We start from the raw sequence: 15,958 nt of genomic DNA, 5'->3' as shown, positions 1-15,958 counted from the left end.
GTGCATTCTCAACTCTGCATCGAATCCTTGATTGATGCTGTGGAATGCGCTTTTTGATCATTTGTTTCATTGTGCCTATATATATATATATATTTCAGGCCACGGGGACATTGAATGCAGTACACTACATTGGTGGTGTTCCGGTTGGAAAAGTGCTTAATGATGTTATTTCGGCCGTTAAGTTCGAAAGATTTCTTGTTTCTAGTCGTGGAACAGGCAGCACAGTTGTTGCATTTATAATGTCCTGCCACGGGCATCAGTTGTCTCATATTGTTCACTACATTTGTTTCCTGCATCTCATATGCATGGACAAGCCGATCTTTTAAGTTAGATCCTCTTTTAAATGAAAAGAGCGGTTTTTCAACCAGTTATGGCAGCGAGGCAAGTAGTGCCCAATGTTTATTAATTATTTTCTTAATCTGGTTGGTGGCTGTGCCGAATGTTGTTACACATACCAGATGAGGTTGAGTTTTCTTATCTTTAACTTCAAGTAGTGCCTCACGGTTGTTGTACCAAGCTCTCTTCAATGATCTCTTAAGAAGTCTGTTAGGACAACCTCATGCATGCAGCCTTTCCTTGAGTTTCTTAGCCTCCTCGATGTAATCATCTCTTCTGGAAAAATTCCTCCGTAGACGGAGAAATTGTCCGAAAGGCAGTCCATCCCTCAATGCCTGCGTGTGATGACTACTATATTTGAGCAGGGTGTTTCTGGCCGTTGGCCTGGTAAACAGGGTGGTGTATAGAGTGTTATCACTTCCTACTCTTATCGAAATGTCCAAAAAATTCATATTCTGGTTGTCACTTTCGCGAGTAAATTTCAAATTTGTATTCCTGGAGTTCAACCAATCATGGAATTCAGAAAGCAGCTCCTTGATTCCTTTCCAAATCAGAAAAAAATCGTTTAAATATCTCAGCCAACATGATATGTTGGCTGAAAATGGATTTAGAGGGCTATAGACGTGTCTTTGTTCAAAATCAGAGACATAGATATTCCCTACATCTGGGGCATATACAGCCCCCATTGCAACACCCTTCAATTGCTGGTAGAATGTCTTTTCACACAGGAAGAAGTTCTCACATAAAGAGATTCTGATACATTCAAGTATGAACTCAGTGGGGACAATTTGTGGTCTGGGTTGACTGTTCAGTAGTTGTTTTATAATCCCTAAAACTTCCTGTTGAGGGAGGTTGGTGTAAAGGCTCTCTATGTCCCTGGACACTAGGAGCTCACACTCTGGATCAAAACAATGATTTTCCTCCACCTTGATGATTGCTGTGGTGTCTCTGATGTAGGTCTTGGATTCAGTCGCAAAAGGTCGAATGAAGAAGTCCACATATTGAGCCAGGGGTTTTAGTATGGAATTACACCCTGACACAATCGGTCTACCCGGTTGAGCTGTTGTACTCTTGTGTATCTTGGGTAGAATATAAATAACTGGCACTGTGGGAGATTTATTTATTAAGAAAGCAGCCTCCTTTCACTCAAACATCCGCCTTCTAATTTTATCACAAGACTAATTTGTAAGCGTTGAGACCAATTCATACGCCTTAAGGTATCGGCATCACTGCTCCGTCAATCAATACATCAGGTATATCACAAACTTTGTATTCAAATTGGGCACACTACATCAGTACTAAAAAGGAAGTGTAGGATCACACCTATATTTTGATTTCAGAGTTAGGTGAAGAGCACCAGTGAATGTCTTCGAAATTGAACCAATCCTGCTAAAGTTTACACAGATTGGCCTTTTTGTCAAAAGTAAGCATTTTGATATTAATTTGTCCACTTAAAAAGATGGATAGGATGAAACAACTCCGATACTTGAGCTAGCCCTCACTTTCGAACCTGCAATCTTGACAAAGGTATAGCAAAATATTAGAGGGGAGAATATTTCCTTCATGTTTAAATGATATATATAGCTTAATTTTCTGGTCACACAAGCTATCTTTGTTTTTAATAATAATTTGAATTCAAATGACATAAATGTAATGATATTCATAATGTCCTCCTAGGGGCCTTTGCTATATGCAATTTCTTTTGTCCTGAAGTTGGTCTGAGGTATTTACATCATAGAACACCGAAACGTCGACTGCACTGTCCATTTCCCCAATAATTGATGTATTTTAAGTGACTGTTTTGATTAAACTAGGAATGGATGTTTTTACCCATGAATGTAGGTTAAAATGTACTATACCTTTTTCATGTGTATGCATTGAATTAACTTCAGTTGTAACTGTACCCTGCTAATTTTGCTTTACATATGAAAATATATTCATATATTAAGTATAAGATATTCCCGTGTGTGTATTTTATTTTTTGCTGTTTTGATCTTCTGCGCATTGATTGCACAAGTTTTTCAATTTATTTCATTACTGGTTCAAAATTTGTTAATATTGAACTATCAAAGAATTTTGTTTTAAATAACTCATAAGAAATCATATTTCCTGAACAAAATCCCTTGTTGGCACACTTTACTTGACATTACCAGATTTGTCCAAGCCTCCAAGGGTGTATTGGGTTGACTCTCCTTACCATTGCACTCCACAACTTAGGCAGGTACGGCCGATGCAGGTAAGAACAGTGGGGCAGGGTGGGGGGGGGGGTTCGACAGACGATTGATCTTATTTTCCCTCAGCGTCATCTGTTGAATGCTTCCACCACACCCCGCTCCACTGCTCTTACCTGCAAGGGTCACTCCTGAACTTAGGTAGCCATTTTTTGCTACTCTACTTTTTTGGTCTGTTCTGACCTTGAAGTTTTTATTTCCCGCTCCTCCACTCCTAATCTCTCACAGAAAGTCCCAAGTTTAACCCCATTAGTTGTTCAGGTATTGCTAATTCTCTCATTCCCACCCATGGAACTTGAATACATTTGGTTTTGGTTCTATAAGTTACCGTAGGACTTTTTTACAATGCGTTTGCACATTCTTATTGTCTTGCTGTTATTGAATTGCACTGAAGTTGGCAGCCATCTCCTTGTTGAAAGCCCAAACCTATAGATTCTCTTATCTTCTGAGTATATATCAGAACAGTCACTCTCAACCGTTTCGTCCACTGCGGGAGTCAGACAACTCAAGCACATATCCTAAGCAAAATAGGAATCTACTTTTCACTTGTTGACCACTATGACTTGACCCATCTTTACAAGATCATCCACATCTGCCACTTATATAGTTCAGAAGATATGAAACAAAAAGCTACAGGCAGTGGACCAACAAAATGCCGCACAGACAACTGATATGTCCCAAACTAAGTATCTGTTAGAGCAAAGATTTTAAGTGTGACCATGTGTGCACAGAATGCAGACACCCTCTGCCCAAAAAGTGTCAACCTAGATTAGGTAAAAGAAAAAACAAAGCAAGCCAAGGTGCACCACTTTTGCATATATAAATATGTATCTCAATATGTCCACAGTAGACCAATGATAGTTGAAAATCCTCTTTTTATTGGTGCATGTATCAAATGAAGGGGGGTCAGCCATGCGTTTCGTCCACATACATGTGGACTTCTTTAGCGCTGTAATATGATAAAAAGTGTATATGTATATAAATATTCATCCTACAAAGGATAACATGAGACTCACACCGTTATACATCAACACAAATATATACACACACATAATACTTTATGTCATCCAGAAAACAGCAACGACATATAACAGTAGGAATAGAGAACAAACACACAAACACCCAAAGTGAGGTGATGAAACAATTCCATTACGTTAGTCCAGAAAGTAAAAGAAATGTAAACATCTCACAGAATGTTTCAATGGGATTCAAGCAAATATTTGACACATTCCTACTCAGACTTCAATATTAACCTATAGATTTATGGCAAACAACATGTACGTGTGACATCGTTGAAAGCGATTTACATTAAAATGTGCAAGATTGAAACAGAGTAATAACTAATCATCAGTTAAAAAATCTCATAGTTCAGAAGATACTTAGGCATTAATACAAACATAATGTTGTCTTGAGTCAAAGAGTTTTGTTCCACCCAAAACCCAGTTAGACTGTCCTTAGCTGGCGGAGCTGTGTATCTAGCGCGTGGATCCACGGAGTGGTGAGAATGGACAGGCGTCACACCAGCAGTCCAGTGCCCAGGGTTTACGAGGATAAAGCAGCACTGAGACCACTGGCGACTTTCTGGAGGCTCTGCTGGGTACATCTGAAGATCCACCTTTACTCTTACAAATCAAAGTCAACCACAACTGTATTTCTAATCCACTCATACCTCTCCTTAGGGCAGCCATGGTCAGCGCTGCCTTCACTGAACGACTGTTCCAGGTTTGTGGACAGGGTGTTCAGCTGAGTGTACCACGGAAATCGAGAAATCTCTCCCCTAGCAGCAACTAAAGCCCAAAGTGTTTATACACGTTCACTGTAAACACCTGTGAAGCCTCATTGGCAGCTTGCTGGGTGGTCTGTGATTGTATGTATGTGATGTCCTAGGGATTTCAGCCCGTCTTAGGACCTACACACACATATATTATCTCTCTTTCTGATAGATATTCCCTTTTTTCTTTCCCTCTCTTTCCCATCTTCTCTCATACCTTTGCAAGCCAGTTCCTGTATACAACACAGTTTCTGTGTGCTTCTTTTTACCATCATGAACAATGTCAGCCTCTTGACAGAACCCTACCAACAAACCTTTAATTTGAGAAAGACTGTTTTGTTTTTGGTTTTTGTTGCATTTGGCATCCCTGTGCAACACAGGGTTTCCTAATTAAATTATTGAGAGGTTCTTTGTCATGTGAATATTTTTCTACTTTCAGAAGGAGGAAGATGACAGAATGCACCCTGTCCTCTCAATACACACTATTTTCCTAACAATACATACACAAGGCCAAACCTTGCTTTGTCCCCGTACTGCAACTCCAAGTCACTATCATAGATAGGGCAATATTACTCTGTACTACATTAGGTAAAAATTACAAACCTACTCAATTAATTTTCACCTTTTACCTCCTGACAGCATCCTGCGGAGGCACTATACGGAATGCCACACTAGGACGTCTCGTGTCCCCCGACCTTACCAGGAACCACGGCAACAACTTGACCTGCCACTGGCTGATTGAGGCGTCAGAAAACCAGAGGCTGCACCTGCATTTTGAAAGAGTCTCGCTGGATGAGGATAATGACAAGTAACAATCCCTTGTTTCTGTGTTCTGAACACTTGTGAACAGCCTATCTAGTGCTCAGAACCAGTAGAGTCAAGTTGTCTCACTATAGAACGTTTTTTATGTGATTTTCCAAAGTCTCATTAGCTGTATTGCAAGCTTCAGGGTCAACTAAGCCCTAGAACCCAGAGGCATATTTGCAAGCTCCTTGTGCCACTGGAGCATCACTTTTGAAGCTCCGATGGCACAGTGTACTGGCCTCTATTTATAAGGGCACACAGAGCCATCCTGTTTGGCTTTTCATGGCTTTGTAAATATGGCCCCCTTTCACGCATTACTCTGCTTGAAAGTTGGGGGGTTCATAGGTGTTGCTGTGGGTGTTCCCACTCAACACCCATAGATTCTGACGCATTCCCAGATTTACTAGTGTTCATAAAACTGGGAATGCGTCAAAATCTAATGTCTCCTCAGGGGAGGCGTAAAAGTGGTGCAACAAGGAAAAGTACCTTTATTTCTCCTAATTTTTCCTCTTTCTGTGTGCTGCATCCTGCAGCATACACAGAAGGAGGAAAATGCCTTTTTTTGCAGGAAGTTGCTCCTTCCTGCACAAAAGCAATTATCCCTGCAACGTAGGCACCCTTGCACCATGATGCAAGGGTGCCTATGTTTGTTCTAGGTAGCCTATTGTGTGCCAGCGCAGAAGAAAGCACAGGGATGTGTTTTATTGTTGTAAATATCACGCATTCCTGAGCTTTCCCTATTGACACGGTTTGGTGTAGCAAGATGGCTTGCAGCACCATGCTGCATCATTATCTTGTAAATGTGCCGCCCAGAGTGCTCCCAACCTTCTTAGTATACAATATGCCATCAGTCTCCATTATTCCAAGGGTATAGACTCATTTAGAATCCAACATGCCATAATGCCTGAATAGTCCATACGCCACCTCTCTGAGTGTCTAGCTTCCAGTCTTTCCTTTATTTCTAAACTCTATATCTCTCATACTCCGTCTATGTTCTTTCCTTTCGCTCCCTCTTGTTCCTAACCCACCCTTATATGCTGCACCTGACCCTTCATCTGCCCTGTTACCACTTTTCCCAACTTTTGCATGCCTTCATCGTTCAACCCACTCCCGTCCAATTCCCTTTCTTTCTCCTTTTCTTCCTCTCATTTCCTGCCCTCTTCCCCACTCGTTCACAATTTTCTATTGCCCTCTTCTTCCCACACCTCTGTCCTCCGTGATCATCACCTCCCTTACGTATTTTACCCCTTCTCTCTCTTCATTGTCCTGTCCAGGTTGGTGATCCGCAGTGGGAGTAGCCAACTCTCCTCTCTGATCTTTGACTCCGACATTGATGACGTCCCAGAGCGTGGCCTATTGAGTGATGCCCAGTCCCTGTATGTGGAGCTGATCTCTGAAAATCCTGCGGTACCTCTTCTCCTCAGCCTACGATACGAAGGTTAGTCTTGATAGAAACCTCTTCCTTCAAAAATCCTCAGAGAAGATATTTGTTACTAGATCCCTAGCCTCTCAAATAGAAAGTTCTAAGAGACTAAAAATCATTCGCTCATGTCCCTAGAGAAAGACATGCGTGTCTACTCAATTCTCCCTCCTTGAAATCTAAGTTTATGAAAGCTGTGTTTGGTGTTGTTGTCCTAGCCTCTTGTGTTTGATTTGCTGATCTGAAAAGTATGTTTTGGTGATGCTTTCACTGATCTTCCATTCATGGTTTCTCTCTGGAAAACATTTTTATTTCACATAGATTTGTATCGAGTAGACTATTTGTTACAGAAAGGAAGTGTATCATCTAAAATCAGTTTCACTAAAGAGAGAAAGGAATATTGAAGTTAGCAAAAGCACAATGGAAGGTCAATTAAAATTAGTAGTGTTTTACATGTTAAATATGTAACTGTGAAAAGAGACAAGGAGTGCCTGTGGAACATATGAAGACTTCGGGGAATATTCTCAAGGAGTTATTGCCGCATTAGTGGCACTTTTCTGCCACTAATGCGGCAATAATGTTTTCGCCCTATTACCAAGCTGTCGCTAACAGCCATTAGCGACAGTTTTTAGGCAAAAACATCAGTTGTAATAATTGCCACTTCTGTTAGCGATAATTATATGCAGGAGAGGCGTTCCTATGGAAAAACAGCCGCAAACACCACTACTCCATATTCATAAGGGGATCATTGGACTACTGAAGACCAAAAACTGTCTCTAACTGCAGTTAGAGCCAGCTACTTTAGGCCAGAAAATAGCTGGTCTGTCTTAAAAATGGGGATAACACTTGGGGCCACATCTCAGCAGGTTTTGGTGCTGGGCAACGCTACAAGCAAGGTTGCAGCGCTGCCGTGTGACAAAACTACAGTGTATGCGCACCATCAATAAGATAGTGCGCATTCCTGGGCCCCAGTCATGAAAAATTGTTGCAGCGCTGCAGTAAGACAGCGTTAAACACTTCTGACTATGCCCTTCTTGTGACAGCATGGATGCGCTGTATTCACTGGACAGAGCTCTATGACGCAAGTACTGACAGATACGTCAGGAATCCTGATGTATCTGTCTGTGCTAAAGTCACGCATTGCTGCATGTCACAACCATGACCCAACTCCAGCAATGCATGGGGCCAGCCTATCCCTGTGGCACTGCGTCACCCTTACGCCTGCCACCAGGCAGGCGGAAGGTACTGACGCAGTGACGTTCATGAGGGGTGCCCGAATGTAAACTTGTTGGAGATCCATCGGTGGTGGTTGCACACTGCAGTGTCATCGTTTGCAAGCATTGGTGGAGTGTTAGTGTGGAGGGAGTTGACGAGACGTTCTTTGGCCTTGATCCAGCTGCGAGGGGGTGCAATAATGGCGATGGCATCCAGTGGGCAAGGTGAAGACGGGATGTTACCAATGATGGTCGGTCCAAGAGAGTACGGTGTTGTGGCTGTAGTTGAAGTTCCCGCTGGCGGAGGTGACGTGCTCAACTGTGTGTCCTGCTATGTGGCTTTTTGCGGTGACTTGCTGCTTGCGTCTGATGTAGGGGACCTTCCCCAGGAGGGGGTGGTGTCCATTTCCCTGGGGTTGCCCAGGTGGAACTTAAGTCCACCGGTCCTTTTCACTGGGGTTGCCCAGGTGGAACTTGAGTACACCGAGTAGGATGTCGTCAGTGGAGGGGAGACCCTGGGGAGCAATGAGATCTACAACAGTATTGGAGAATGGGGGGCCAGGGCCGGGTGGGCTTGCACATGAGGGTGCCGCAGAGGATGTGCTTGGGCTTGGTCCCAATCTGGGAGTTGAGGTGGTCCATCATCACCCTTGGGTCAATAGAGTGTGTGGTCAGTCGGAGTGTGCCTCTGTAGGTGATGGCAATGCCTAGTCCTTGACGGTCGGGGTGCTCCTTGCGGGTGATACTGCAGCCGTCAATGATGGTGATGGCGATGTCCGGTCCAGAGCAGAGGATTGTCCTGGCAGGCAAGGTGGCATCCAGGGTTGACGGTGAGGATGGTGCTGGCGTTGTGTGGTGGAGTGTCCAAGAGGAATACTCCTTGATGCTGAGCGTGGACCAGGGGCAGACGGACACAAACGGTGTAGCCTTTAGGTTGCCTTGGCACAGGAGATGACTATTACAACGCAGGCAGTACATGGTTAACAACACAACTCCGACAAAGCAGGTGCCTTTACATTGCATTTGATTACAACGCATTGTGAGGTCAGTAATAGGGTAATTTAACGTTTTTCGGGTGGGTATGTGCTCAAGATGTAAAATATGAAAATTGGGGTGTGTTTTGGGGTAAATTATGAAAGTTCGGTGTGTTTTGGGGTAAAATATGAAAATTGGGGTGTGTTTCGGAGTAAATGATGAAAATTGGGGTGTGTTTTGGGGTAAAATATGATTTTTGGGTGTGTTTTGGGGGCTCAAAAAGGTATTCCTGGGTTCACGGTTGGGTGTGGGGTGTAAAGGTTAGTTTTAGGTTGCACTCACTGAAGTGGGAATAGTGATATTTATGTCCCCGCTATGCAACACCTACTCTACTGTTTCAATGTGCCTAGTATTAGTATGCATTGGAATTGAATGCAATGTTATGGCATGGGTCACTAATACGTATGTGCCTTTGGCACACAACCGGTATGCCTGCTGTGCATGGGTGCACAGCAGTCGCCATTGTGAAGTGCTGGGAGGTGGGCGGGCTGGACAGCTGTGAGGTGGTAAACACTGGAAAGAACACTGGAAGGGGCGTGGAAGCGGGGATGTGTGTTTGAGCGGGTGTTGCAAAAATTTTAATGAGGGAAGTCCAACCTCGAAGCCTGGTCTTTTGTCTTCGTATCTCCTGCGTCTGCTTTCATGAAAGGCTCCCTCCCCTGAGTCAATCACAATGCTGCGATACGGCGATGGGATTGGTAATTGGCAACAGGACAAGTCATTCAGCCAGGGGCCGGAGGGGTGGGCATGTTCTTCATGCAGGCTGTAATGCGGGCTGCATTGCGAACAGGGAAGTGCGCATGACTGCTTTGGGCGTCCTGAGTGGGCCGACCAAACAGTCATTCCGCACTTGAGTGGGCTTGCCAATACGCTCATGTCCTGCTCCATGTTTGGAATAGTCCTACCCACCCTCTCACCCCCTGAGGATACATGGCATGATTACAACAGTTAGTTATCATCATGTGATGATTGTTCCTCTTCTGCACTGCTTGAGGCTGTGGAGCAACGCTCTTCAACCATAGCTGAAGAGCCACCACTGGGTTGCATCATCTACGTGTGATAAGCCTGAGCAACTCGCCCCAAGCCCTCCTGTGCTACGCGCCCCACCTTCTCCTTACCTGGACATTGACAACGTGGCGCAATCCACTTCACTCTCTCCAAATATGTGACTCAGCCAGCAGGAGCATTAGCCAGGTGTGATTTCACTAGGCTGGGTACAGCAGTCATCACCTAGTCCGCTGGTGGACCTCCAGATGCAGTTGATGCAGCATGGCCCCCTCAGGCGTGACGTTGCAGCACTCAGGCCACACACGTTTGGCATAGCACAGGGGCCTCACCCTCCACAGTGTATGGCCAGCCCACCATCATCCAGCCTGTGATGCAGGGAGATGGCACACACCGTTGGTAATCCCCTCAGTGCACCCCGGTGTGGTGATGGATCGTAGTATACGTTAGTGCGCAGGAGCGCATCTACCACTAACAGCTCCAGGGATCGCAAGCCGGTCTTCTCAGACAGGTCAGCAATGTTTTTCTATGCGTCCTGCCAGACTTCACGGGCGTTCGTCGTGCCTCAATGTCTACTGCCACAAATCATCGACTCCACAGCTCCCCCACATCCCACTCCAGGCTCCAGACGCAGGTCCAGCGAGACATCCAGGCTCTAGTCGCAGGTCCAGCAAGGCATCCAGGCTCTAGACGCAGGTCCAGCGAGACATCAAGGCTCACATCCTGGCCATCCTGGATGTTGGCTGGCTTGCAGGGGTTGTTGATGTGTGCTGCACTTGGCCCTGGCTGCTCCATTCTGCATGTTATTGTTTTTTATGCTTATTTTCTTTAGGGGGTTGACTAATAGGCTATTTTTTGCATTAGAGGCAAGAAAGCTCACATTGGGCTGAATAATTTGAGTTTTTTTGCAGCTAATGGGCCTATCGCTGGTTTTCGCCCGCTAAGGCCAGAATTCCTACCACCATCGCGCTAATGTTAGCGGCTGTTTTCACCACTGTTCCCTGATACTATCGCCATGTACCGACGGCTTGGTAATACACCGCTAACATGGCAATAGTTTTCAGGGTTAGGCAGCGATAAAAAAACTGCCTCTAACTGGTGTTTGTGATAGGTATCGCTAGTCCTTGTGAATATGCCCTTAAATATGTTTTGCTTGACTTGAGTTGGTCATAACACCATATGTTCTTCTTCATAGGTGCTGTGGGCCAATATACACATCTGGTTATTAGTAGCACATAGACATAAGAAGTGAGTGAGTCAGCAAATTGACTGGGAAAGCCGAGCCAGGGTTGAGCTGAGGGTCTGGCTCAGATATTATAGCATGAGCCGAGCCCTGAAAATATGTGTTATGTACATCATACAATAAACCACGTAAAATATGATAAACTCTCTTCAAAGCTGAAAAATAAAATATCTTTAACATATGGAAGTTTTGACATTAATAGAGCACATTATAGCACTGTATTGAGAAGTACCTATTAAAAGTAATTTGTACAACTGATAGTCTGAACTCAGATATTCAAAAGGGCTTTCACATGTGATATTGAAGAAAAAAGAGTTTTGTTGATGTAAAATGTTTTCTTAAGCTCACACAATTTAAGCATTTATCCAGATGTTTTGGTTTGGCTCTGTTTACATTAGCCAGTAAATTTGTATCTATTTGTCTTTCCTTATGTTAAGGCTCTGTTTTGACCTCTTAAGGCATTCTTCTGCCGTTTTTAAAATACAGGGCGAATTCGACCCAAAGGTACTGGAGCACTTTACATGTGCACTAGTTACAATACACAAGATCACATGCATTTTTTATATGCACAGGCAGATTAAGTGATTTGCCCCTAATCACGTGATTTGGAGCCGATGCTGAGACCCAAACCTAGTTTCAAAGTTCCACAGTCTGCAGCTCTGGTCATAACACCACATCCCCAGGAGAAGGAGGCAGAGTCGGCATGAAGACTTGGCGCGTTATCGCTTCGAGATTCCAGTATGCTCCAGCTTTCAGTGGCTCACCCACACCTAATACACACACACACACACCATCATTAATACAAAACAACACTAACTGTTGAATTATTAAATTGTACATCTTATCATGAAAATCGTTAGAGCATTCATGCAAATTGTAACCAAATCTAACAAGGGAGCTACAGACACTTGTGTTTGTTTCCCTCAACCTATTCCTAATATTAATGACTAAGAGCTCTTTAGCATTGCTATGTACACTTCCCATGTCAGAACTTGCTAGCCTCTCTAGATCTTCAATTAATGTAATTCCAAAATATTTAATGCACTTATTTTGAAGTCATCACCATGCATTCCCAATGCATTGATGAAGTTGATGTATAGATCAAGGTATCTACATACAAGCTTAATTTAAACTGTACATTTTGAAATATAAGCTGTGTTAAAACTTTACCTGTTAGTGAATAGTTCCACTGTGAAGCCAAATAGCAAAGAAAACAGGCCCACTGCCACATGCTTCCCAACATCCTAATGGATGTGATATAAAAAGCAGTTAAAACTAGAAAGGCAGCTGTGTGCCAAAAGAGAACTGAATTTTGTCTTCTGAATTTCTTGCTGTGTCCAACATGTACTGAATGGATATTATACATGACTAATACATCTATTGCACGAACTAGTAGATGTTAGTGAAGCCATATGCCTGGTAGGCCTTTAGCTCTTTTAATCAACATGAGCTAAAGTATCAATACCTTTGCTTAATCTGTCAGGAAGACATTTTAAAAGTGGTTGCTTTCTGTATTTTATAATCGATATCAGATGGTAGAAAGAGTCCTTGCTGTTGATTTTCAACTAAGTCCTGCTGAAAAGAGTTTAGTGCCCTTAACCAATGGAATCCATTAAACAGAAATATGTTAGTTGCAGTATGGCACCTGCGCCTGTAGCAGATATATGTACTCCAAATAGAATTATGTCTGAAACACTTGCCCCCCTTCAACTGGTGGGTAATGATCATCACCGGGAATTGGCCTGTGCAGCAGCCGCGGCTGGTAGTGGGAGTACCGGCCGGGCGGTGACGTGGGGAGGGGAAGGGTCAGGGTGGGGGGAGTAATATATGGATTACGGAGTTTAACAGGTAAGTACACATATAATTAAATAAAACGGATTTCGTTGCGGGCACTGCATCACCAAATGCGATGCAGTGCGCGCAACAAATTTTTAAAATGTATTTATATGTTTACTTACCTGTTAAACTCCGTAATCCATACATTAAAACCCCCCACCCTGCCCTTCCCCCTCCCCACGTCACCGCCCGTCCGGTACTCCCACTACCGGCCGCGGCTGCTGTGCAGCTATTCACTCCACACATCCTCTGTTCTTAGTATTATAATTTGTTTACTACAGTAATTCCTAACATCTTCTATCTTTGGGCATGAAACTCTTCTAAATACAAATCTATATAATAATCTTAAAATGTACTAAAAAGTTCTACTGCTCTAGATACTATGTTCCTTCTTGAGTCAAGCATGCTGTCTGCTCCATTCTAACCTCATAGGTCTTTATTGGCCTGGCCAGATGGGTCCCACTCTTTTCTCCATGTTCAAACACTTGATTTGTCTCTGACTCTTAAGCCTAAATTAACAGTGTACTTCACTAAAGGAGACTTGAAAAATGTCTAAAGTCATAATCTCATTCTGTAAAAAGGAGGAGAAGCAGGATAAAGAAAAAAATGAAAAGAGAAAAAGAGGACCTGTTATGGATTGGATTACGGGAAGCCGCTGTTCATGGGAACTCTAGACAATTCTGGACCCTTATTGGGGAGGGATGTGGTTCTAGAGTGCGTCCACTTCCAATCCCTATCTCCGAACAAACCTGGGTCCATTACATCTTAAGTCTGTATGCTAAGAATGATCTGCAAGTGAAACTTAGGGGAATTGAGGAAGATACTATTTCTATAACTGAATACCCCTCAGAACTATCTATAGAATTGGCTATAAGGGACATGCGTCCATCAGGTGCCATGGGTCCTGATGGAATCCCGATATCAGTCTTGAAACAAAATCCAGTATCCTGGAGTAAAATCCTATTTCCCCTTTTTAGGATTTGCTACATTAAAAAATTTATTCCAGCATCCTGGAAGGGGAGTATTTTGGTTCCTATGTTCAAAAAGGGCGATAGAAACTTACCCATTAACTATCGCCAAATCGCTCTCCTAGACGCTATTGGGAAAGTGTTCTGTAAATGTTTATTATCCCTAATTAATGATTGGGTGGCGCAAAAACAAATCCTACCCCTAGAACAAGTAGGCTTTCGTAAGGGTCACGGAACACTGGATAACCTTTCCGCTCTTCAGACAATTATAGATAAATATATAAGGGTACGTGGCGGAAGAGTTTATGTGGCCTTTATAGACTTCTCCACAGCATTTGACAAGGTTGACCGTCCACTGCTGTGGAGAACGCTCTCTGCTATGGGAATGCCGCCTTATCTTCTAGATATGATCCAGTTGCTACATACAGACACCTGGTGCCAGGTCCTGCAAGGAGGAGATAGGGGGCTCTCCAAGATTATCCCCTCATGTAATGGCCTTAAGCAAGGTTGTCTTCTTGCCCCGTTACTTTTTTCGTTATATATTGCTGATTTACCTGCTTCTCTCTCCTCCTGCGATGGTATAGCTCCAATCTTGGGCGGAAAACACATTTCATGTATGTTATATGCGGATGACATCATAATAATGGATCTCATGCCCAAAGGTCTCGCCAAACGCCTCCTTGCTCTACATCAGTATGCAGCTGCTCATTTTTAAAAAATTAATGCATCCAAGAGCAAAATTATGTGCATCACAGGCCGGAAAAAACATAAATTTAGGAACTTTACCTGGTCTGTGGGAGATGACAAACTGGAGGTAGTAAAGAGTTATGTTTTCCTCGGAAAATTAATTTGTGATAATCTAAGCGCTAAACCCCATACCGATAGCAGTGCCCGGAAGGCCTTAGCTCAAGGGAGAAGCTTAAGTGCACTGTACTCGGCATTGGGAAGAAGGCATTTTTCACATTTATTGGAGGTCTTTAGGGCAAAAGTCCCTTCCACCCTTCTATATGGTTTAGAACTAATTGATATTAAGCACTGGGATTTCTTAAATAAGGTGGAGGGAAAATTGCTAAGAAGCATATCCACCGTCAGTTCTGCCTGCTCCGTGGCAGCTTGCAGACTTGAGTTTGGCTTGCGCAGCAGCTGGGTGCAGGGCCTGGCAGCCGTGGTACGTTGGGTCGCAAGCATAGCCAGGGGAGAAGAGGGGACTATGAGGTTCCTCCTAAAGACTGAACTACTGGGAAGTCTAGGGGAACACTCCCTAATTGTTAACAACTTTAGAAAAGCTATATCCCTCTTGCAGCTGGAAGAGAGTACTCTCTTTTCTCTTCCTGTATCCCAGCTAAAGTCTGTCCTGAAAGAAGCTACTTGGGATCTTAGCTATAGACTAGACTTTACTTCAATCTTTGCTAAGAAGGGTGTTAATTTTCTTACCGATTCATTCGCAAGAAAATCCATCCAACCCTACGTTACTTGGAATTTACCTCATGGTATTCGGAGATTTTGGTTTTTATTGAGACAAGACTTGTTACCCCTAAATAATCTTTTGTTTAAATGGTATGGAGTATCTGCAATTTGCAATTTCTGTCATCAATCTATTCAAGATCGAAAACATGTACTCTTTATATGCCCAGCGCTGCGTCCTTATCGCAGCAAATGGTTAAGACAAATATGTCTGCAAATGGGCATTGTAAATGTGAATTCTTTTATGAGTGCCTTACATAGTCCCCCTAATGAGAGATTTTGCTTCTATATTTATAATTTTTTAAAATGTTTTTTAGAAATTTTTTGAATATTGGCATGCCTATCAATGTGTCACTTTGTGTTCTAGTAATTGCTATGATTTGTCTACCCTCACTGTGAATGGTATTTTTGTATTGTACTCTTTTCTTATGTGGACCTCTAAGGAGTTCCAAAACATAATAAAGATTGAACTACAATCATTCTGTATCTTTTTATACTGACTTTCCAAGCTCCTCTTTTTTGTTTTTATATTAATAAACCAAGCTCCTTCAAAAACTGCAGACACATCACATTTCACTAGGGGATTCACCAGTCTTATATTAATCTGGAAGTCGTCAGATAAGCTGTTGTT

At 43.1% G+C, this 15,958-nt stretch overlaps 1 protein-coding gene across 1 annotated transcript in view; it reads left to right on the top strand.

Annotated features, from left to right (window-relative positions):
- SEZ6L2 (seizure related 6 homolog like 2) overlaps positions 1-15,958 on the top strand; it is a 201,945-nt gene that overhangs the window by 142,617 nt on the left and 43,370 nt on the right. The window contains exons 7-8 of the mRNA XM_086928968.1: positions 4,978-5,146; positions 6,417-6,580. Of these exons, the coding sequence (XP_086785094.1) occupies positions 4,978-5,146; positions 6,417-6,580 (333 nt within the window). The remainder of the gene's footprint in view (positions 1-4,977; positions 5,147-6,416; positions 6,581-15,958) is intronic.

Source organism: Lissotriton vulgaris, chromosome 7, assembly GCF_964263255.1.
Source record: "Lissotriton vulgaris chromosome 7, aLisVul1.2, whole genome shotgun sequence".
Taxonomy (NCBI): domain Eukaryota; kingdom Metazoa; phylum Chordata; class Amphibia; order Caudata; family Salamandridae; genus Lissotriton; species Lissotriton vulgaris.
The sequence above is the reverse complement of the archived record's forward strand: the minus strand, read 5'-3'. Positions and strand labels throughout refer to the sequence as shown.